Source organism: Brassica rapa, chromosome A01 (assembly GCF_000309985.2).
Source record: "Brassica rapa cultivar Chiifu-401-42 chromosome A01, CAAS_Brap_v3.01, whole genome shotgun sequence".
Lineage (NCBI taxonomy): Eukaryota > Viridiplantae > Streptophyta > Magnoliopsida > Brassicales > Brassicaceae > Brassica > Brassica rapa.
The window spans coordinates 12,143,094-12,167,535 of record NC_024795.2 but is presented as its reverse complement, the minus strand read 5'-3'; the positions used below and the strand labels follow the sequence as shown (position 1 = coordinate 12,167,535).

Sequence of the window (24,442 nt, the reverse complement as noted above, 5' to 3'; positions counted from 1 at the left end):
TAATGAATATAGTTTATATATATATATTATATATCTTATAAGACTCCTCAAATAATTTGCGTTAGAGAAATTTAAGACGGTAGAAAACACTGCTTTCAGAAAGAAAGTTTTTTTGTGAGGTTTTAAAGTTTGTTGGGGTAGTGAAAAAAGTTAGGGAAAACTGTTTTTTTAGAGCAAAAAAATGGTAACTATGTCCCTTTAGACTAATCTATATTTTGTGTCATATTTTCCTATAACACCCTTTAATATTTTTGAAAATAAATTTAATAAATAGTTTTACAAACAAATTTTTTTTAGAAAAATAGTAACTTTTGATAAAATACCTATATGAACTTAATGATATTTTTTTCAGTTATAAAAAAGTTAAAATTATAAATTTCATATTATGTTCTAAATAAAGTAGAAATGACATTCTACGAAGTAGAAAACGAAATCCACTTTTTTCATTGAATCTACGATGTTTAGAATACGTGATCTACGTAAATAGGAGTATTCTAAAAATATTTAGAATACACATTCCGCGCTTAACCTATCGTTCTAAAATCTTTAGAAATCAAAATCTACACATTAATATAAATCTAAAACACGTAGAAACCGACTTCTACAGATTTACTATAAATCTAAAACATGTAGAAATCAAAATCTAAACATTACTATAATTCTAAAAAACTGTAGAAACCGATTTCTACATATTAGTTGTATTCTACGGATAAGAAATCAGTTTCTAAAAATATGGAAACAAAATATTTGGGAATATTCACTTTTATATTTTGAAAAAAAAATTGATTTTTTTTAAAAAAAATAAAAAAACGAAAAAGGAATAAAAAAATATAATTTTAAGGGCATTACTGCCATTTTGAAAAAAATTAGTCTAATGGGACATAAAGTAGTATAGATTAGTATAAAGGGACATAGTTACCATTTTTTTGCTCTAAAAAAACAATTTTCCCAAAAAGTTATGTGTTGAAAAGAACAAAAAGTAAAAGAGATATTTTTGCAGAGATTCTCATACGCTGCTACGGTCTGCATGATGATGTATTTCTTTTTGCATTTTTTATGTATTGACTTTCTCTTTCACATTTAATTCATAAGAAAATTTAGAAAATAGCTAAGTACATCGTTTTGTTACAAAAAAAGAGTACATAAAACGAAGTAAGGCATCTGTATACATGAAAAATTAGAGGGATAAGTTACTCAATACGAAAACAGCAACATGACTCAATTTGATCTCCTTGCAAGTAAAAAAGCTTTATGAAGCTACCCAGTCGCTTATCCAATCATCTGAAGTCAGTTTTCATTCTCGAAATGATGGAATAGCCAAAAGAAGATTTGAAAAACCACGATCATCACCATTTCAAAAGCAATTGTTCATTCAATTTGTGATACAGATTGATGAAGGAAGCTACTACGGTCCAGCAAAAGAACAAATTCCCAAACCAAGTTCTTTTGAAAGAGATGAAACAATAATCTAATGTTACTTTAATGTTTGCTCATGTATTGCTTGTGAAGAAGCAAACTACGAATCTGATGAAGATATTTACACATGTAGAAGAAAAAAGAAAGATCCGCTCTACAAAAGATATCTCGAAGGAGATACTTATGTCGGTCCGTTCGGTGAGGGAAAGTACGACTTTATAGTCCAATACTCTGACAAGAAGGAAGAGCCAAGACATCAGATCATGATGATAAATTCTGATGAAGATATTCACACACATATACGAAAAAAGAAAGACCCGCTCTACAAAAGATATCTCGAAAGAGATACTTATGTTGGTCCGCTCGGTGAGGGAAAGTACAACTTTATAGTCCAATAGTCTGACAAGAAGGAAGAGCCAAGACATAAGATTATGATGATAAATCATGATGAGTTCTCTCCATAAGATAATTTCATAAAGAACATCGCACATAACTCAAAGATTCTTTCTCAAGCTATCGACTCTTCTGGTCTGACCCAGCTAAGTCAAGCAGAAAAGGTCCTCAACTGGCAAACGGAGAATTCGCTTCCTCAGAATCAACTTTAATCAACAATAAATCATAAAGTTGATCAATTGACGGAAGGATACAAAAACAGATTACTCGGTCTTCAAAATTCGATCACAAAGATACATGGTCGTCTTGGCAATCTCCATCAAGAAATGATGACCATGGCAAAACATATGATTGCACACACGACTCAATTCTGAAATAAAGAAGCAAAGACGACTAGTCTTAAAAATCAGTTGAAAGATCTCCAAAAATGCCTAGAAAGTATGGTTCATAATCAACAACAAGCTAATACATACTTTGATCACCCTGGAAGAACATCGTCAGGTATGCCAATGTATCAAGGATCCTACTTTTCTGGGTTCCTCTTTGGCCATCATACCCAAAATACAAGATCTCCATTACCGGTTTTTATCCTCCGGCGAAGTCTTTACATCTCGCTATGGCTTAACTCAAACATCTATCATCCCAAGAAGACTTGTTCAAAGCCTCAGCGTCAAAAAGAATTAGAATTTCAAGTCAACCCAAATAAGAAACCAACTCTTACTTCGTCCTCTAGTCACAATTCTGTTGAAGATAACAAGAAGAAAGGACAAGACATCAGGATAATCAAAATTTTTATGGCCAGTCTGCTCAATAATCTCAGCAAGCCTTCAGAAACACCTAATCAAAATGATCTTCAACCCTCATCTTCTCGACAAATCGCAAAACCAGTCACATCTCAAATACAAGTTCCAGTTACTACGAGACCGAATCAAACGAGGAATCTCTACCAAGACGTTTGTAACTGGAGAAGGATCAAACACACCAAAAAAGGAGCCAAGTATCAACGAAATTTATTCCAGCGATGAAGAAATGAATTATGTGCCTCCTAGACAGGAGATTCCAACTAAGCAATTTGCTTCAAAAATCATGGTGTTCACATTCGATGACATTCCGTTCGAAAATGGAATGACCTTCTCGACGAATTTCATGCATGGATGAATTCTGAAGCCATTACATCTCCTTTACAAATGGTGATCCAACTATTCACTACAAGACTATCTGGAGTACTTAAAGAATGGGGGAATTCACTCGGTGAATATAGACATCAACAAGTCTATCAAACGACAATACCATTGCTCCTTGGAGAAATTCATAGAGAATTCATTGCACTACAAGAAATATGTACATTCTTAGTGCGAAAATATGTTATAGTAGGGATTTCATAGCGAATTCATACATGCAATGTCATCGTAGGTATCCCCTTATGATCGTATTTTTTGAACGCTACGAAATGTACAGATATGATAGCAATATTTGGATGATATTATTTACTTTAACATTACTTTCGTACTATGATAGATCTTTCTACAATAAACTAAAATTAATTATAATTAAAAATAAAAATAAAATAATTGAAAATTAAACCAAAATTGTTTTACAATTTAGAATAAAATAAATTTTATTTATAAATTAAAATTGGTTTACAAATACACTCCGGTTTAAAAAACTAAACAAGAAATTAAAAAATAAAATCAAACCACAAAACTTTTTCCAACTCGGTTTACATTAAACCAAATCTAAAAGAAATCTATCTTGGTCAGTAGACTATCTTAGTCATCTGACTAAGCTATACATCATGGATCAAGGACAAACAATCGAAGAAGTTTATATCGGTCAAATCCAGCAATATATTTTCAGAACATTGATAGATCATGGAAAGATCAAACAGCTATCAAAAATATGTGCAAGATCAGATCTATCATTCAAGTGTTCAAAATCCAAGAAATCTTGCTCGTGCGATACACATGAGAGACGTCGAAAATTTAAAAATCAATTCTCTAAGCTCTCTGACAAATTTAGGTGCAGGAGATTCTTCCAAAAAAAACAGAGCTTCAAGAAATCAACAAAATGTTTTCTATGCCGAAAGGAAGGACATTTCACAAAAAAACTGTCCTAACAAATCCGCCAAGAAGAAGCAATACATAATCAACTCGATATCTGAAATCACACCAGATATTGACCTCGAAGGCAACAACTTAGAGTCGGTTCTATCTTATAGCAGTGACAACAACGACGCTACTTGTTGTTACTCGGATTATGACAATTCTTCCAAGTCATCTCCTGATGAAGATAATGATTCTTGTTTCAAGATCACAAAAAATGCTGCGATAATACGAGATACAATCTCTGCATTTACAAGTGACAATCTTTGACTCATCTTGTCAAGAAGACCCAGTTCACACCATTGCATTCATAGACACAAGAGCCAATACAACGATTATAAATCCCAAAATTATTTCTCCGTCCATGTGGCTACCTCATCAACGGGAGTTTCGTATTGCAAACTCGGGGTCATTGACGATAAAGCTCAAGCCAAAACCAATCAAAATTGAACTTTTCTCCGGGTGCCACATCACTACGGAAGTAGTCGGCTCTACTGCACCTGGAAATGATTTAATGTTAGGATGAGATTCCTATTACGGCTTCACAACAATTCCACGAATTTTCACAATTGAAGGATTGATCTCTGAAGAGTTTACAAAAATCAAAGAAGAAATGACGGCGACATCATGTGCAGACTCACATACAGATTTCCTCCAAAAACGTAGTAACTCGATGTGGTTAAATTCAGAGTTCTTCGTTTCCTTTCCATTCAAAGAAAATATTCAAACCGCCCCACTACTACAACATGCAAATGAAGAATGCGACCAACACGTCAATAATCGTGCCGAACAAGCAAGAGGAAAACTCAGACTAGTCATCAACTATAAGCCATTGAATCAGTATCTGCAAGACATCAAATTTCCGCTACCAAACAAAAGCGCGCTTCTTCAATATTTTCAAGGAGCAACAATATTTTTCAAACAAAAGATACGAAACTTCATTTTGCCTCCCAAATTTACATCTTCAATGGAACGTCTTGCCTTTTGGTCTCAAGACCGCACCCTCATTATTCCAACAAAAGATGGTCTGTATATTCAAGCCTGTACTCCACACAACCTTGATATATATCGATGATATACTTCTATTCTCATCAACTGAGAAGGAACACGTTCAGCTTCTTCAATGGTTTCAACGCATCGTCATACAATATGGAATTATGCTTCCGGCCCGAAAAATGGTTATAGCCCAGTCCAACATCGACTTCCTTCGAAATGAAATCACAAATGACAATTTTACACCACAAGCCCATCTTGCTACGATACTCTTAGATTTTCCTGACGGAAATCTCACAAAATGACAAGTTCAGCAATTCCTTGGTGTAATCAATTATGTTAGCGACTTTATCCCGCAACATTCACAACTGACAAGACCGCAACAGAAAATGTTGACAAAGAATCCACTGCAGTGGACAAATTGACAAACCGAAGCTGTCAGAAACCTAAAAATAGAGGTGCAAAAGCTAACACCTTTAAATATTCCCTCCACTCGAACATGCATTTTATAGACTGACGCGAGTGACAAATATAGGGGAGTCATTTTATTTGAATAAATAAATGGGAAACGTCAAATCTGTGGATACCAAAGTGGACGCTTTAAAAATTCTGAAATGCATTATCACTCCACGTTCAAAGAAATACTGGCGGTCAATAAGGCTATAGAGAAGTTCGAGTTCCATATGTTAGGACATCGATTTTGCATCGAAATGGACATGTCATCTTTCCCAAAGATGTTATTATTCAAGCAGAAAATGATCCCACATCAGTAATTATTATGATGGAATGAATGGTTCTCCAAGTACGATTTTAAATCCGTCTATTTAAAGGGATCGAAGAACACTCTCTTAGATATACCAGTAAAAACCCAGTGAAAGAAATACAAATGATGGAAAGCTATTCCGCAAGAAGCTTCTATGACTTTGCTTCCAACATGCTGGACGACGCGCATACGCTCATCAACAGAGAAGCCCTACACGAACACCTCCGCGACAAGATTTTCTTCTATCAATCCATCATCATGTTAAAATACGGAGTCCGTAATCATCTCATTTCACCGAAGGAAATTCACCCTGATTACCTATTCGCTGATATCTACATGATCAAAACGCGTATATGCCAGTAGAAGTTCTCTGTTTTCTCTTGTACATCTGCTCAATCTACACCATCGTTTTAACTTTTGATATTCATTGGTTATACCAGTACATCAACATCCAATTTACCGACCCTCAACAAGGATGTACGGAATTCTTCTCAACATTTGTAACATGGTTTGCGCCATTATCTGTTTGGGATGGTAAATTGAGGAAATCAGCAAAAGCGACGGGCTTATCGTTCAAAAAGTTAAAGAGTTAAGGAGGTCTCAACCTTTTCTTTAACCCTCATACGACATACATCTTTCACTGCCCCTTTCAAGTCAACAACAAAACCGGCAAAATCCACGCGCTACTTATTCTCATTCACCAAAACGACTATCAACGAAGAGTTAGACCAGATTTCAACCTCAATGACAACAAGGCATATGAAGACTTTCAAACACATGCATTCTGACTCAACAGTGCCAAACAAACATTTCCCTATTACTTTCATCCCCAATTGGATATACTATCCAATTGATTACCAAATGAGTCTTGACGGAAATCTTCACTTCTATATGGATAAACGTGTTAATCCACCAGTTGTTCAAGATATCCCGAAGAAGGAAAAACGCGACCTTCAATCCCAAAAATGCCCACCTAAGTACTTCAAGACGCCCAGCTCTCGGATGACTCAATGAACATTGATGAAGTTGGAAAAATGTTCAACATCGAAGTCAAAGACGATTCGCAGCAGCCTTACGAAGAGCTAGAAGAAGAGTACATATGTCCATACGATCACTGCAGATGTTGTGACAAACACATCATTAAGTTTGAGATAGGCCACTAAGTAAGTTATCAGCAATAATAATTATGTAAAATAAGTGTGTTTAATTATGTACAATAAGTGTAATCAATAATGATGTAAGCGATGATATAATCGATGTGAGCTTATGTACGCATGATGTAAGCGATGATGTAATCGCTAATGTAAGCGCTTATGTGAGCGTCTTATCCTCCCAATAAATATGTGTGTACCCCCATTGTAAAATATCATCAAATAATTTTATAAAAACCTCTTTCTTAGTTTTTTTCTCTCTTGTTCTTCTAAATTCTCAAATTTTCCAGACTTTATCACATCTTTAATAAGCTTTGATTTCTATCTTCCGATTGCAAGTCTCGGTGATGTACGTTGCATTAATTAAGCATAAGCGGTTTTGTTAACACGACTTTGTCAATACGATGAACCGTTTACCGCTTGGCATTAAAAAATTACTAGTAAAGTGGATTTTGTGTGCTTAAACAAAAATGTGGATTTTACGTGAATGACACAAAGGTATTCATTTTTAGGAAGACTCTTTTATTATAACTGATTTTTTGACAAAGGAGTTTCATATATATATATATATATAATGAATTACAATTTTTTGAAGGAAGCATAATTCTAAACTGGATTTAAATCGAATTTATCTAAACTAAAAAATACCAACCGACAAGAACCATAAAAAAAGCCACATCATTAAAGGGAAACCTTTATTCTAGCCGCCACGTCTCAAGATACTTTTTTTGTCAACGCGTAGCTCTTTTCCGTTAGAGGAGAGAAGAGCTCGTCTTGTACCGATTGTAAGAGATGTACCTGGAAAGTAGCATTAGTCTAAAACACCAAATACGAATACCTAAAAGAGAGACATAGTTAATTTCACTGAATAAATTGAAACAGATCCGCGCATTAGGATAAGCTTGACCCTAAGCTGCAGAATACGAAGTCGAGGTGTGCTAACCAGACGAGACCACCAGACTTCATTGGATGTGTGCCTCAACAAAGAACTTGTAGAGGTTTCTCTAACGTCCAGATCCAGCAACCCACCACTGGTTACGACAATCGCCTTCACTAGAGACGCATCTGAAGCTGTTGAGACGCCGAAAGTCCCCACAGAGCAACGAAAAGAAGAGATACGAAGGTGTTGGGAGATCCCTTCAGGATGAATCCCCGAAACTGTAGATCTGAGGGAACTGAAATCCTAAAACACCTTATGCACCACCGAAATCCAACATGATAGCCTAGATAAGAGAGAAACCTCTCAGATCCATGCAAGCTAGTACCTAAAACCCGACTCTATTGATTAAAATTGACCCTCTAACCTTGTCATGTCTCCACAACCAAAGATAAAATCCGATGTTGTTAGATCTGTTTCCGATTTCGTCGAGAGGTTTCAGAGCTCTGACATATTATAGAGAGGAGAGCAAGAAACTGATCAAGCTAAAAGAAAAGAGGAGTGTTAGATTCCGACGACACTGGTGGCTGTCGCGGAATGAAAAAGAATTGTTTTTTGTTGTCTAGAGAAAAACGCGAGAGATATTTAGAGAAAAAAAAAACTCCACAAAAAATATTTTTTATTAAAACTGATTAAACTATATTTTATATGTCTCACACAATAATTTTTTTAGGCTTTCATATATGTTAAGAAGCTATATTCAATTTTAATTAAAAATATACCATTTTATTTGATTTAACTATTTTTAATAAATTTAACATAATAATAATTTAATATATTTAATTATTTTATTTTTTATCATTATTATTATTAACTGATAAAAATTTAGAAAATTTAACTTATACACACTTTTAACATATTTTTTGAAATTCATTGTAAAAATATGATTGAAACGTGGGAATAATATACTTCAGATTCAAAGAACAGAAACACATTTGGGCAGCTGACAATAAAATGAAAGAATTAAAACACATTTACAAAATTACTGTGGGTTTTTGATGATGAGCTTTGAAAACATGGAGATACGTAACTACTATTTACTAACTTCTAACCACTGTCCTATTAGTCGTGTGGGGCCATGGCACTCTATCCAAACTTTGACTAATAGTATGTTTTCTTTAATTTTTTTTTTTGTGCACCAATAATTTTAAAATATGGAAAAAGAGCTTATTTCAACGTGAATTTTGTCCGTCATGTTTAGTGCTTATTTCTTAAGAAGTCTGCTCTACAGAATACATATTGAAAAGTCTTCCTTTGTAAATATTGGCTTAATTTTAGATTTGAAAAATTCTCGAAAATGCCAGAGAAGTATTCTCGAATAAACATGTTAGTTTTGCAATTGACTAAAATTTATCAAAAACTTTACTTTTTATAGAAAACTTCTTGGGAAGTCTTCTCGGAGAAGACTTCTTCAGAAGTCTTCTGAAAGTCTTCTCAGTGTTGTAAGAGGTCCACTTGAAATATTTTTGTAATTGCCTATATTTGACTTTTCCGGAGAAGTCTTCTGTCGGAATACTTTTATAGAAGTCTTCTCTTGTAACCAAAAGTTTGACCAAAACCTAAAATAAAGTTCCAGAAGTCTTCTCATTAATATTAAATGTTTCACTATTTTTTTTCAATTGTAAAAGTAACCCACGCAGACTTTTTTGACAGTGAGCAGATTTCCGGAAAACTTGAAGAAGACTTCTATAAAAAAAAATTCCGTGAAGACTTCCCGAGAAGTCTTCTATAAAAAGTCAATTTTTGACAAACTTTGGTCAGTTGCAAAATTAACATATTTGTCCTTGAAGTCTTCTCTGGGATTTTTCGTTTTTTTCTTCATAAAAGACAGTTAGAAGACTTCTAGAGAAGTTAGAAGTCTTCTTGATGGAGAACACATCTAGCAAAGTCTTCTGAAAGTCTTCGCTAACAGATCTGAGAAAAAAAAATGATTTTATACTTTGAGCATATGAGATTACTTGCTTTTGCTTCTCCAAGTACCCAAAACTTCATTACAAAAGCTACCAAGTCGTTAATGACCACAAATCATGAGCTTCAATGTCTCTATGAATCTTATAAAGCTTGGAATCAAAATACTAAATTTTTTTGGATGAAGTTGAAGAGGGAGTGAAAGAAATGTGATTTATGTGCATAATTAATGAGATATGAAGAGTAAAAATTAAAACTTTGATGCATTAAGATGTTCAAATTGGTTGTTCATGGTGGTTAGTTATTGATGACAATACCAATGCTGTAAATACTTAGTGAAGTTGAGGATGATATGGTAAAAGAATCATTTTCAAAAAAAATATTTATATATATATATAAGGGAAGTTGACTGAGATATTATATATTTTAGGACTTATGACCAGAACCATACAAATCGTTTTTTTTATTACTGGCATTTTTTAAATGCCAAGCGTGCCTTTTATCCACGTTATGAGAAAAAACGTATTTACGAGAATGCCATTATTTTTTAACGCCACGTAAGCAAAAATCCGGCGACACGTAGGAATACGCTTCCGTGTTTTCATTAGGTCAGCCGTAAAAGAATACGTCTTTCGTTACGGCTGGTATATGTATAAGTTTCGGCTGACTTATAATAAAATAGTTGACTTAGTAAAAAAAGCTGATTTAAGACAATAAGTAAACCACGCGTAAGGGTCGAGTTATATGAATCTAGTTGAGTTATTGGACAACGGCTGACTTACGTACTGACGTTACGGCTGACTTAATCCTCGATAGATTGATTTCTGAAAAATTTGGTTGAGTCGTAGTAAAGACACGACTTAGTTATATACCCACGGATGAGTTAATAAACACCGAATGGCTGGGTTATGGAATGTTTGACGGCTGGGTTATCTTAAATCAGCCAAAACTGGATGGTTTAACATGAAACTCAGCTATATTGTGGTTGAGTTATTAGCGAAAGATTAATTACTAGAATAATATTGTTTTACGGCTGAATTGTTAAACGATATGGTTGGCTTATTGTATTTCATCATATTTACAGCTGGGTTATCAAAAAAGATTAATTACTGAACTAGTATCCACGTTTCGGCAGACTTACTTACTACATGTGGAGTGACTTACGGTGTCTGAGTTATATATTATTTTTGTGGCTGAAAAACCGAATTTCCATGTCAGCTGCCATGTCATCAATTCGGATTTGCCATGTCATCAGTAACGAAAGAACTTCAAAACTAGGTTTTAATCAGCCTGTTCATATTCCTCTCCTCCCCTTTCATACCCGTTATTTATCTTCTTCATCTATCTCAGTTGGTTATGGATCTGGTTATTATTGTTTCCGGTAACTGGATTAAGAAAAACAAATATGTATTCAACGCTGATAGTAGAGGGTGTAGTTTTCTCCATTTAGATGAGAACTCTACACATGAAGCTTTCGCAAAGTCTGTTCTCGATGATTACGGATTGAATGAAATGAGTGATCATATTCAGCTAAGCTACATGTTCTCGAATAAATCATTGAAAACAATGGCGCACGACACTCCACCAGTGTACGTGTCCAATACTCGGCAGTTGCAAGGTTTTGTAGCCCTAAAGAAAATCGAACAACTACGTCTTTGTGTTGAGATTACGGAGAACAAGGACGACAGAGCAAGAGAGAAGACTAAAACAAACTTCAGTTTTAGCTCAGAAGTAGAAGCGTCAGAAGTAGAAGCGTCAGAAGTTTAGTCCAGAGACGATAATTACAGTGGGAGTTACGATGGTTGCAGTTCGGAGAAGGAAGAAGAGGACAATGAGATTGATTGATCTAGTATTGTGAAAGGAAAAAATCAGAACGTAGGCGGAGAAGATGAAACAGGCAAAAAAAACGAAGAAGACGATGAATTTGATAGCCGATTTGATATGTTCGACGACTCGGACGGTGCGTCATCTGAAGATGATAACTTCAGCTCATACGGTGAGTCTCTTTTAGAAGACGAAGAGTCACCAACGATACCTCCCAAGAAGATATATCAGAACTTCTCAATGAGCGGGTCTAAAGAGAGTGAGGAGGTTCTTCTAAGGTTGGAGATGTCGTCGTTAAATCTTGCGGTAAGGCAACGATAGGAGAGTAAAGCCGATTCGGAGAGAGGACTGAAACTTGTTACAGTGAAGGATCGATTTGATTATGATGTAGACATATCAACCCGAACATTATTCATTGTTAAGTGTTGGGTTGATTGATGTATCTGGAGGGTTCGTGCTTCTACCAAAGGGGAATCCCCGGCGTTCTATGTTTGTATTTACGAATCGAATCATACATGTTCTACAACTGAGCGTTCTAATCGATGTCAAAATGCAACACCAGATATTTTAGGAGAGTTGTACAAGAACTTTCTCGGCGACGTTGGTCCGGCCGTTTGCCCTACGAGTGTTGGAATAGCTATCACTAAGCAGATTGGTGTAAATATAATTACTTTGGTGTAACTGAGTTATGTTTACGAAACAGCTGAGTAATATGTGTTTCGTAGCGGCTGATATATTTACACAATGCAGCCGAGTTATATTAAAATAGTGTTGAATTAGTTTTACGTTGTGACTGACTTAATTGTATGATGTGGCTGAGTTATGTGTATCGTTTTTCATGTGAACAGATGAAATATTGGAAATCTTACCGGACGCTGAAATTTGCAAGGGAAATCGTTCAGGGAACACCTGAGAGTGGGTTTGAACGCTTGTCTTCTTACTTATACATGATAATAAGGGAAAATCCGAGTATAGTTGTGCATCTTCAAATCGATGAGAATGGAAAATTCATGTATGTGTTTCTTGCGTTTGGTGCGAGCGTAAATGGTTTCCTTTCATGCGCAAAGTTGTGGTTGTCGACGGTACGTTTCTTAATGGTAGATACAAAGGGACGCTTCTCACAGCACTAGCTCAGGATGGTAACTTTCAGATTTTTCCAATAGCCTTCGCAGTGGTTGACACTGAAAACGATGATTCCTGGCATTGGTTTTTTACGCAACTAAAACTTTTGATTCCTGCCGACGAGGATCTTGCGATAATTTCGGATAGGCATAACTCGATTGGGAAAGCAATTACAAATGTGTATCCGCTTGCATCTCGTGAAATTTGCACGTACCATCTATATAAAAATATACTGGGACGGTACAAAGGAAAATATGCATTTCGTCTGGTGAAGAAAGCGGCGAGATGTTTTAGGATGTCTCACTTTACTCAGATTTTCGAGGAGATTGAAGCGATTAATCCAGCACTCCACGGCTACCTCCAAAGGGCTGATGTCCGACTGTGGACGCGTGTTCATTTCCCGGGCGAGAGGTACAATTTGATGACTACGAACAGAGCGGAATCAATGAACAGAGCATTGTCGAATGCTAGAGGTCTTAACATTGTTCGGATATTAGAATCGATATGGGTTATGATGACCAGATGGTTTGCTGAACGAAGAGAGGATGCCAGATCGCAGCGAACCACGCTTACTCGTAGTGTGGAGAAACTACTACATGTAAGTAAGCCTTTAAAAAAATTAGTCAGCCTTTAAATTCATAAGTCAGTCTTTACAGCTCTTAAGTCAGCCCTTAAGATGTACTAAGTCAGTCGTTTCACATTAATTATATATTTTTTAATACGGTCGTGTAACTGCCGCCAGAGATTTGGCGGTACAGAGGATTGATGATCATCACACTGAAGTTAAATATGGATCTTCCGGCGAATCTTTGCATGTTGTTAATTTGGTAGAGCGAAAGTCCACATGTCGCCGTTTCGAACTCGAGAAATTACCATGTGTACACGCAATCGCAGCGGCGGAGTACAAGAATGTTTCTCGTATATCCCTGTGTAGTCCTTACTATACCAGCAATTATTTGGTTAGCGCATACGCTGAATCGGTCATGCCGGTTGATTCAGCGCAACCTGTTCCAGAACTCGTGGCTAACCAACACTGCTTGCCCCCGACTGTACGTCAACCACCAGGCAAACCGAAGAAAAATAGGATAAAATCTGCTTTAGAAGTTGCACTATCAAACAAACATCCTAGGAAAGAGCACACATGTTCTCGATGTCGACAGAGTGGTCATAATGCGAAAACTTGTCCGATGTAAGCAAGTGTTGTAGGAATTTTCATGTTTTTGTATTACAGCTTAGTTTATGGTTTAAATGTTTTTGTATTACGGCTGATTTGTTGATTTTCATGTTTTTATTACGTCTGGGTTGTTGTAGGGATTTTCATATTTTTGTATTACGGCTTAGTTTATGGTTTTAATGTTTTTGTTTTACGGCTGATTTGTTGATTTTCATGTTTTTATTACGTGTGGGTTGTTGATTTTAATAGTTAATGCTTATGGTCGGGCTGTTATTTTCATGTCCTTTGGAAAGCATCTCAACGACTCTGATATGCATAACGGCTGGGTTAGTGTTAACATGGGCTGAGTTTTTGTTTACTAAGGCTGAGTTACCTTTTCAACGGCTGAGTTATTTTGAATTAGTAGTATGAAATAAGATGAAATCTGCTTTAGAAGTTGATAGTGCAACTTGTAAAGCAGATTTCAACCTATTTTTCTTATATCATAATGCGAAAACTTGTCCGATGTAAGCAAGTGTTGTAGGGATTTTCATGTTTTTGTATTACGGCTTAGTTTATGGTTTTAATGTTTTTGTATTACGGCTGATTTGTTGATTTTCATGTTTATTCTTTAAAAATTCCCGCCCAAAAAAAAGAAAGGTCGTCAGACGACTGAGTTTCACACAGCCAATAAATAAGACTTTAAACTCTATATTTTTACACATTTTATCTGTCTATCTAAATCAATTTCACCCCCGAGAGAGTATATGGAATTTTTCCCTCTTCTTGAATTGCCTGTAGAAATTCAGGCGATAGTGGTTGAACGTGCGGCCCGTAACTCCATCCAAGATCTCTATGGCCTCAAAGCATCGTCGAGGTCGATGAAGGCGTTAGCAGAGCGGCGTGGGGTTTACCATTTCCTCGATGTTTTATCCGTTCCCTGGGGACTCAATATGCCTTCTGAGTTGTTGAAAGCTTGCTACGATGAGGAAAATCCAAGCACGCTTTATATAAAAGGTGTACAGTTTTTCTACTCCTTGGACCTTCACGAAGAAGGGCTTTCTCTCATGAAGCGTGCAGCAGATGCTGGATATGAGCGTGCTGTGTATACACACGCAATGACTCGAGCAATCTAGGAGGGTGAAGGGAAGTATTTTGATGGTATTCCATTTGAATCTGTTGACAGGATCGGTAAATTAGTGCGCTCTGTTAAATGGGGTTGGAGTTTGTGGCATGGTGACTACGCGACCATAAGGTCCTGTTCATTTGCTTTTTTATGTCATCGTTCTACAGATGCCAATGTGCAAATCTTGTGCAGCGACAATGTCACTGCTTGTGGCACATTGATGTCACTAAGGATGATAACATGTGTAACCGCTGTTTCTGGATCAAAAAGCTCGGCTTGTTCTTACGTGATTTTGAACCGATAAGCCTGTTAAGGGACACAAGGAAGTGGTGAAGATGTAATGTATCGAAACTTATCTTTTTATGTTATTTGCTATTCCAGTATGTTGTATGTCGAGACTAATATTCTATGGTTATGTTGTTGTTTTCTAATATTTGATTAAATGCTATTTATAGGCTGAGTTAATTGTTTCGTTGGCTAAGTTAAATAAATTTGAAGACTGAGTTAATGGTTCCTAAGGCAACGTAAAATCTATTTCGAGACTGAGTTAATTGTTTCCAAGGCTGAGTTAATTGTTTCTTAGGCTAGGTAAATGCTATTTTGAAGACTGAATTATTTGTTTTTACAACGTAAAACATAGGACTGAATTAAACCAACCTAACAAGAAACTCCATTAAAGAAAATTTTATTGTCTCGATAGTATAAAGGTCTCGATATTTGTTAGAACCTTGACTTATTTTCACACGCCTAATATTAATTTTAATTTATTAGAATTCACGTGAAATCCCAACCGTCGCGAATCATGTTTCGACTGAGTTGGCTGAATTATATCTTACTGGCCAATTAGAGCCGAGGAAAACATCGAAAAACTCATGGCAACTGAATTTGATCACGCGCATAATAATGGTCTCGATTTACACTGGTCTGTATAAATGAACAGTCTTGCTGAGTTATTGATGCATAAAAACTGATTTGTGTTAATTTATGTCACGACTGAGTTATATGAATAGGTAGAACATAAAACATGATGTGTGGTACATAGTACATAAAATCCGGTCTTAAAAACATAAAAATAAAAGAGAAGTTGATGACATGAGATTAATCATCCAGCATCCATTTTTCATGAAGCTTACACCAGTCAGGGTTGATGACCTTCACATCTCCCAACTCTGCTTCGGCTTCACAATGCTGAGCGGTAAGTTTCTCCAACTCAACCACGAGGTCAAATTTTCCTTCGGCCTTGATAATGGCATCAAGTAATTCCATGCGCGCAGCAATAGAATTTACTTTGCTGGAAGCGTCGTTCCATTCAGATTCAGATTGCCTTTGTTCCTTGGCCAAGCGGAGAAGCACCCTGTAATGTTCCGTCGTTTCCATTTTCCCTTTGTTATAACCTTCAACAGCATCCGCTCCATAGACATCCTCCATAGGACGTTTCATCGATCTTTTCGATCCTTCCATTGCCACTTGATCACTTAATGAGGGTTTGGATTTGTGGCATTGTGCGCTTTGTATTATAGATAAAAAATGATCTATTGGAGTCATTTGGAAAGCATCTCTTCAATTTTTTAGATTTTAGATAATTCTTATTATTGTTTGTTATAATTTTCCGGTCATCAAATGATTTTATTAAAACATACTGACTTATCAAAAGACTGACTTACGGTTTCGGTCAGGTTATCGTTTACATATGACTGAATTAAACCAACCTAACAAGAAACTCCATTAACGAAAATTTTATTGTCTCGATAGTATGAAGGTCTCGATATTTGTTTGAACCTTGACTTATTTTCACACGCCTAATAAAGGGCGGCATAATTGATTGAAGCGACTAATATTAATTTTGAATTATTAGTTCGGATAACCACACAATATATAAGAATTATCTTGTTTATTTTAAAATATTTTTTAGATTTTAAGGCTGAGTTAATTGTTTAAAAGACTGAGTTAATTGTTTCTTAGGCTAGGTAAATGCTATTTGAATGCTGAATTAATTCTTTGTACAGCTGAGTTAATTTTATTTCACGCCTAATATTAATTTTGATTTATTAAAATTCACGTGAAATCCTAACCGTCGCGAATCATGTTTCGGCTTGAGTTGGCTGAATTATAAATAAGGTACTGAGAACAATCGGACTCTCAACAGTCAATTATTACACATTTTCTCTATCTCTCTAAATCAATTATAGGCTGAGTTAGTGTAGATGAAATTTTTCCCTCTTCTTGAATTGCCTGAAGAAATTCAGGCGGTAGTGGTTGAACGTGCGGCCCGTAACTCCATCCAAGATCTCTTTGGCCTCAAAGCATCGCCGAGGTCGATGAAGGCGTTAGCAGAGAGGCGTGGGGTTTACCATTTCCTCGATGTCTTATCCGTTCCTTGGGGACTCAATATGCCTTCTGAGTTGTTGAAAGCTTGCTACGCTGAGGGAAATCCAAGCACACTTTATATAAAGGGTGTACAGTTTTTCTACTCCTTCGACCTTAAAGAAGAGGGGCTTTCTCTCATGAAAGGTGCAGCAGATGCAGGTTATGAGCGTGATGTGTATACACACGCAATGACTCGAGCAATCTTTTGGGGTGAAGGGAAGTATTTATCTCGTATTCTAATAGAATCACTTAGCAGGATCGGAAAACTAGTGCGATCTGTCAAATGGGCTTGGGGTTTGTGGCACACACCCGAGTTCAAAGAAAGAATGGCCATGTTCATATCACATATTCTTCCAAAGTTCTACAGTTGCCAATGCGAAAATCCTGTGGAGCGAGACTGTCCCTCCTTGTGGCACATTGATGTCACTAAGGATGACAACATGTGTCCCCCCTGTTTGTGGCTCAAAGAGATCGGCTTATTCTTACGTGAATTTGAACCGGTTAGCCTTTATAGGGACACAAGAAAATGGTGAAGATGTAATGTATCAGAACTTATCTTTTTATGTTATTTGTTATTCCACTACGTATGTTATTTTCTGATATTTGATTAAATGCTATTTAAAGGCTGAGTTAATTGTTTCGTTGGCTAAGTTAAATATATTTGAAGACTGAGTTAATGGTTCCTAAGGCAACGTAAAATCTATTTGGAGGCTGAGTTAATTGTTTCTTAGGCTGAGTTAATTGTTTCTTAGGCTAGGTAAATGCTATTTTGAAGACTGAATTATTTTTTTTCACGGCTGAGTTAATTTAATTAAAACATATTGATTTATCAAAAGACTGATTTACGGTTTCGGTCAGGTTATCGTTTACATAGGACTGAATTAAACCAACCTAACAAGAAACTCCATTAACGAAAATTTTATTGTCTCGATAGTATAAAGGTCTCAACCTTATTAAATATTTTCCTATTTTAGGGTATGGTTTGAGGTTTGGCTGAGTTATATCTAACGTAACGGCTGCGTAATTTAAACAAGGTGGCTGAGTTACGGTAAACAAATCATAACTTTAAGTCAAGTACAAAATATCTAGCCATAAGTCATACAAAACTCATCTTCATTCATCGCCAAACGACCCTACCAAACTACAACTTCCTTCATTGAAGATATCTGCTGTCATCTTCATTCTCAGACCTTGAATATTTTCATCCGATATCCCATCAAAAGCTACACCAAGCGCTAGACACTCGACGAACTTCAATGAATACACTCCACAGTCGCCTCTCAGGTTGTTTTGTGGAACAATACGTTTTGTTCTTCGTCTGAATACAAACTCTTTCTTGGTAAGGACTCGGATATCATCAGGAATAAGGGCATTCAGAATCGCAGGGATCATACGAGTAAACGGCCCAAAGAAATTTAGCATTCTCAGATCACTTTCGAGTGTTTGCTCTCCAACGATTGAATCATAGCAATCAACCTTCTCTTTATGCAGATCCGCGTGAAAAGCCACCCAATGATTGCCGCCAGTATTAATCACTCCGTACAAGTGATCTACATCTGTAAACCACCGCAACTTTGTCTGAATGTCTGTGGGGATCAAACCGTTTGCTAACCCTTTGTAACCACTTTCTTTGAATTTGACCATTTCCGGTTTGACTTTGAACTCCTTATAATCGTGAACCCATGATTCAAGGAACCAAGAGTCTATAAAGGCAACGCGCTTGGACCAGAATGGACTGGGATCTTGTTTGGACCTTTGAATGAGGACTCTAATATACGAAGCAATATGCTGCACAGATAATATATAACTCAGCTGTACCATACTTATAACTTAGCCGTAAAGTAAATATAACTCAGATGCATACTTACATTTTGAACCAGCCATCCATATTCTTTGATGGGCCAAGGTCTTGGAGTGATGAGGATTCTGTAGAACTCAATATCCTCGTGAGCTTCTCCATGTGGAATTTTCCTGATAATTTAACACAACTCAGTCTCTGCAAAACCTTTTTATTAGCTAAAATCAACGAAATGGTGCAAATGTCCTTATTCGTGTGGCTTTAGGTGTTGCAAAAGATTATCCCTTTTAACCGGATCAACATGTCCTAGAGGATCATATATTGCAGGTGAAGGTTCAAAACTTTTTCTCATGCACGTCGTTACATTGTCTCCGATGTGGGGAAATGGTACAGAAAGACCAAATTCCGCACTCATTTGAGACCCATCTGGAGATAATTAAACAGCTTTCAGCCGATACACCTTTTCCTTTCATCTTCCTCCACATCAGATTCCGGCCACAGTTCGTCTGAATACTTGGTGTTCTTAATTTGCTTAGTCGGAATGAATATTCTTATTGTACCACTGTGAGTCATTTTTGAAACAGGAATATTCTTCTTTGAGTCAGCCTCTTCTTGCTTCTTCTTCTTCTTTAAATCAGCCTCTTCTTGCTTCTTTTTCTTCTTTAACTCAGCCTCTTCTTTCTTCTGCTTCTTCTTTAACTCAGCCTCTTTTTGCTTCTTCTTCCTCTTCAACTCAGCTTCTTCTTGCTTCTGCTTCTTCTTTAACTCAGCTTCATTCCTCTCCAAATCAGCCGCTAAGTTATTTCTTTTCCCTAAGCCTCTGCAACCGCGTCCGAATGGTGGTTCCTTACCAGGAGAATCAGAGACCAAATCAGCATTTGTTGCATCGGCATTACCAAATGCCGAATCCAAGTTCTTTTTCACCCCAGCAGCTTTATCCCTGACAACCTTCGAATTCAGCTTTGCTTCCATACCTTTCGCATCAGCTTTAGCAATATCATCTGCCAGATTCTTCTCAGATTGGCCTTTATCAGGGGTCTTTTGCGGTTGGCTGTCTTCGGACTGTTTATCAATAGGGGTCTTAGATGCAGGTTGACCACTATTGGAGTCCGGCTGTCGGTTGTCTTCAGAGACCATCACGTTTTGACCATCAGGTTGACCACTATTGGACTCCGGCTGTTGGTTGTCTTCTGAGACCATCACGTGTTGACCTTCAGGTTGACTACTATTGGACACCCCCAAAACTCTTAGACGCTCTTCAACTGTAGTTTTCACTGTATCTCCAATGGTATCCAAAAGGCTTGGGAAAAAGATCCAAACTTGGTGTCGTATTCTGTTAATCTCGAGTCAAATTTTCGGTCCAACTTCTCGAGATGAGCAACTATGTTCAGCAGAACAGCTTCGCTACGACCCTTCTCCTTTGCATTCTCCTTCTCCTCTACAACAGCAGTTTCACCCTCATTGATTTTCACCTCCTTCTGTTTCTTACCTTTCTTCTGCTTCTTTGAGGGTGGCTCAGCCTCTGACAAAACTCCAGCCTTCGTTTTTTTGTTCTTCTCATTTGATTGCACATAAAAATCTCTAACAAACCTATCTGCATGTATATCTTTAATTAGGTTATCAAGTTGTGGGTCATCTGCTTCATCCTTCCACTGAGGTAACAGCTCTTCTAGACCCTCCTTCATCACCATTTTCCTCACACGCACCTACAACACAAAAACATAAATCAGTCATTAAAATTAACAACTCAACCATAAAATAATCCAATAACTAAGACATTACAGGATTCATATGTCTGATTTAAACCTTACCGTTCCATGATCATTCATCTCTTTAGCTATTGTAGTAGCAAGACTTGCACGAGTACGACTTCCACCCCATCGCAAAAGCGGAATTTCGTCTGGATTCACTTTTCTGCCATAAAGCTCTCCGAACACTGTGACAGATTCATACACCCAAACCAACAACACGTCCTTGAAGCCGCTAAGGGTGTACGACCCTCCTTGTGGATGCAACAACTTGATAGAATCAACAAGAAATTCATAGGCAGTCCGACCCCAAGGATAAGTCATTAGGGCGTCATCATCGAATACTCTTTTTGCACTTTCAAAGGGTATTCTACAATTATGATGCAAGCCATAAAGTCCAATGGCTTGAAGAAACAACAGCCCATACCATTTCCGCTGATCAGCACTCCAGAATGGACACTCCGTTAAAGCTTTTATAAGTTCATCAAACTTGTCCGTTAAAGCTTCTATAAGTTCATCAAACTTGGGTCCGTACCCAAGCGGCACTTTCAACAACTCCCACAACGCTTTGTAATTCTCTGGATCAGGTTCAAAACTTTCTTCTGGCAGTGGATTTGTATTTAAACCCGTGATCTCACCAAATTCTATTAAGCTAAACTTGAGAGGTTGATCAACAACGAGAGACCAAATCTCCTTCTTATAGACTCGCAGCTGTCTACAAAGTAGATAATGTACGGTCTTACCAGACCACACCAATTTTCTCTCAGCCAGTTTAGCAATCAATCCAACAGGATACGTCTTCAGATTATCCCACACATCTATTCCAATTGCTTGTCTAAGTCGAGGGATCTCAGAAAAATGGCTATTCGTATTAATGCTTTTGTTTTCAAAAATAGAAGCCCCTTCAGGGTAAAATCTTGGAGGGTAATCCCTTGCTAGATCTTCGGAAACATCCATCTGATCAAAAAAGACATATATAACATATCAAAGATAAATCAGAAGAAATACATAAAATAAACAAGCCACAAAACATAACTCAGCCATCATTACATAAATAAATCAGTCTCAAAGAATACTAAATCAGTCACAATTACCTTCTATAAATCAGTCGTTAAGGATCCTAAATCAGCCGTAACGAATACTAACTCAAACTCAGACAAAACATATATCTAACTCGTAGCATTAATTATACTCACTCAAATACTCAAAAAACTCAGAGCAAAGCCTCGAAATATACCAGAGAATACGATTACGGAGATTTGAGGAGACAACCAATCTGAAGAAGAAGCTTACGGACGCACGATTTCAGAGAAACGGAGACTAGAGAAGAAGATTACGGAGATTATTTCAGAGAAGCCGCTTTGCCGAGAAGAGTTGTAGTGAACACGATTTCAAAAACAGTTAGGCTATCATTACTTCTGATGTGGATTTTCCTTCGTGTTAAGTGACGTGGTATCATTACTTCTGATGTGGATTTTCAAATTATAATTAATCACAACTAAAAAAAATAAAATAAAGGGCTTAAACAGTAATTTACTAGGGTTCTAAAAACACTCTAGTCATTTTCAAAAGATTTGTATTAGTCTAGTCATTACCTCACTTTTTTGTCTTAGTCTAGCCATTTTCTCTATATATAATGGTATTTTCGTAAATAACTCGAACTTCTAGGGTGAATAGGAAAAAATAAAGTATCAAAAAAGCATGGGTTATTTTTGTGTTTGACTTGAAATTTTATGTCATATTTGAAAAAAACTCTTAAATTTTTGTTTAATTCAGTATGGAATACACACTACTCCAAAGTTCGGAAAAGAATAAACACGAAGGATAAAGTTCATGTTGAAATAGACCATTTTTCCGCTAAAACATAAACTTACACCTTTGTATGACCTTGTATAATACTTTTTGTTATTTTGACAGCTATGAGTAAACATTGCTTAATCACGAAATCGTGAAAAAATGGTTAAGCTGCAAAAAAAAAAAAATTTAGTAAGCCATAGAAAATTTTAAATAACACATACTAAATTGATTAAAAGTACTTTACTAAATGAAAAATAAATTTAAATAATTAACTCTATTTAAAATACTTCATTTTGTATTACAAATATTTAGCTTATTTTCATTAAGATTTAAATAATATATTGACATCTTCTAATATTATAAAATAATTATAGTATATTTTAATTAAAACATAACTATTTATCATTACAAAAAAATATTACAATTTATTGAAAATGGTAGTATCAGACAATTTAATAATATGAAAGTGTATATTGTCAATAATCAAGTAAAACTCAATTTTACACTTAATGAAAGTTTTCTTCATATTTTTGTCCGCAAAAATGTAAATTTACTCGTTTGGCGTTTGTTTTATTCCGCAACATTTTTATGATTGGTAAAATATTAGCGTAATCACGTTTTCGCAAAGTTACCAATCATGGCTTTTATTTTTTACAACCGATTTTTAAGTTATATTTCTCTGTTTGTTTTCTCTTTTAAAATTGGATTGAGAGATGCTTATATCTTTGTTCTATTTGAATTTTAATATCCAAAATACGTGTGAAATGACAAAAGTGGTGATGGATCGTAAAGCCATTCGAAAAATAAATTAGTGTTTATATTAACGTGTTTGATAAGTAACTTAAGAACAAAATGTCTGCTGTTCAACAAGAAAAATAACTACTGATATTGATACAACCACCGTGACTTGATGAGTATCAGAAAATGAAAAATACCGAGATAATTAGATTATAGGTTTAATATGAAAGGATCCAGATCCTTTTCTCCTTTTCTTTGGCTGTATTTTATAGGTGTTGTGGGGTGAATTATAACGGCGATCTGATATCCAGCGAGTATCAAATGTTCTTAAAATCACATTTATGAGATGATTGGTACGTGCGGTAGTTTTATATTTTTTGCTGTAAAATTTAATCTGTAGATTTATTTGCTGTACATTTTTCTTGTTATAGATTTCTAAAACACTAATTTTTTGCTCTGGAAATAAAGCTCTCTACAGTCATATTTTGATTTTTAGAGATTTTTTTGCTGTGAATTTTTTAAGGAAAGCAAAGCTCGATTAGTTGATATATATAACTGTAGACTAAATTTTGGCTATCCAGAATATCTACAGCCCCAACCAATCATCCCCTTATTGCTCATTTTGGTTTGACCATGACAATTTGGCACATACCGTCCTTGTAATTCGAGAAGGCTTATCTCATTTATAAACCCTTTTAGGCGATTTACATCGATTGTATCATAATCTCTTTAGAATTACATAATAAAACAAATATAAAGTATGAGAATGAGAATTTTTTTTGGAGATTTGGCTAAGGACGTCCCTCTGCGAAGAAACTCTGCAACAAAGTTTGGAACTTCTTATGACAAATGTAACTTTATTATTTAATCCAACTTATATAGATTAAACTTAATTATGTATAACTATATATCATCATATATTTATGAGAGATTATCATAGAGCTGTAACCAGTGTTGATGTTCTTATCCTTTTTTTGGATGTTAGTGACATTGGACTGGATTCCTGGACAAGATTTTTGGAGCGAGTCTCGAGTGAGATGAAATATTCGTGTGCGTTTAGAGTAATAAATCTAAGTAAACAAAAACAATAATAAAAAGTTTTTTTA

The 24,442-nt window shown here is 35.9% G+C and overlaps 1 protein-coding gene across 1 annotated transcript; it reads right to left on the bottom strand.

The window, feature by feature from the left end:
- Window positions 1-18,368: 18,368 nt before the first annotated feature.
- LOC103872155 lies at window positions 18,369-21,758 on the bottom strand. Its single transcript, XM_033275443.1, has 5 exons — window positions 20,865-21,758; window positions 20,374-20,759; window positions 19,802-20,278; window positions 19,124-19,226; window positions 18,369-19,043 (listed from the first exon to the last, which is right to left on the bottom strand). Exons 1-5 carry the CDS (start codon window positions 21,756-21,758, stop codon window positions 18,369-18,371), a joined length of 2,535 nt encoding a protein of 844 aa, XP_033131334.1.
- Between the last annotated feature and the right edge of the window lie 2,684 nt (window positions 21,759-24,442).

Coding starts and splice junctions, on each gene's coding strand:
- LOC103872155 (XM_033275443.1), bottom strand. CDS start 21,758: ATGGATGTTTCCGAAGATCTAGCAAGGGATTACCCTCCAAGATTTTAC. Junction 20,279..20,373: donor TTAACAGAATACGACACCAA/GTTTGGATCTTT, acceptor GGTGTCCAATAG/TAGTCAACCTGAAGGTCAAC. Junction 19,044..19,123: donor ATGGATGGCTGGTTCAAAAT/GTAAGTATGCAT, acceptor TTATCTGTGCAG/CATATTGCTTCGTATATTAG.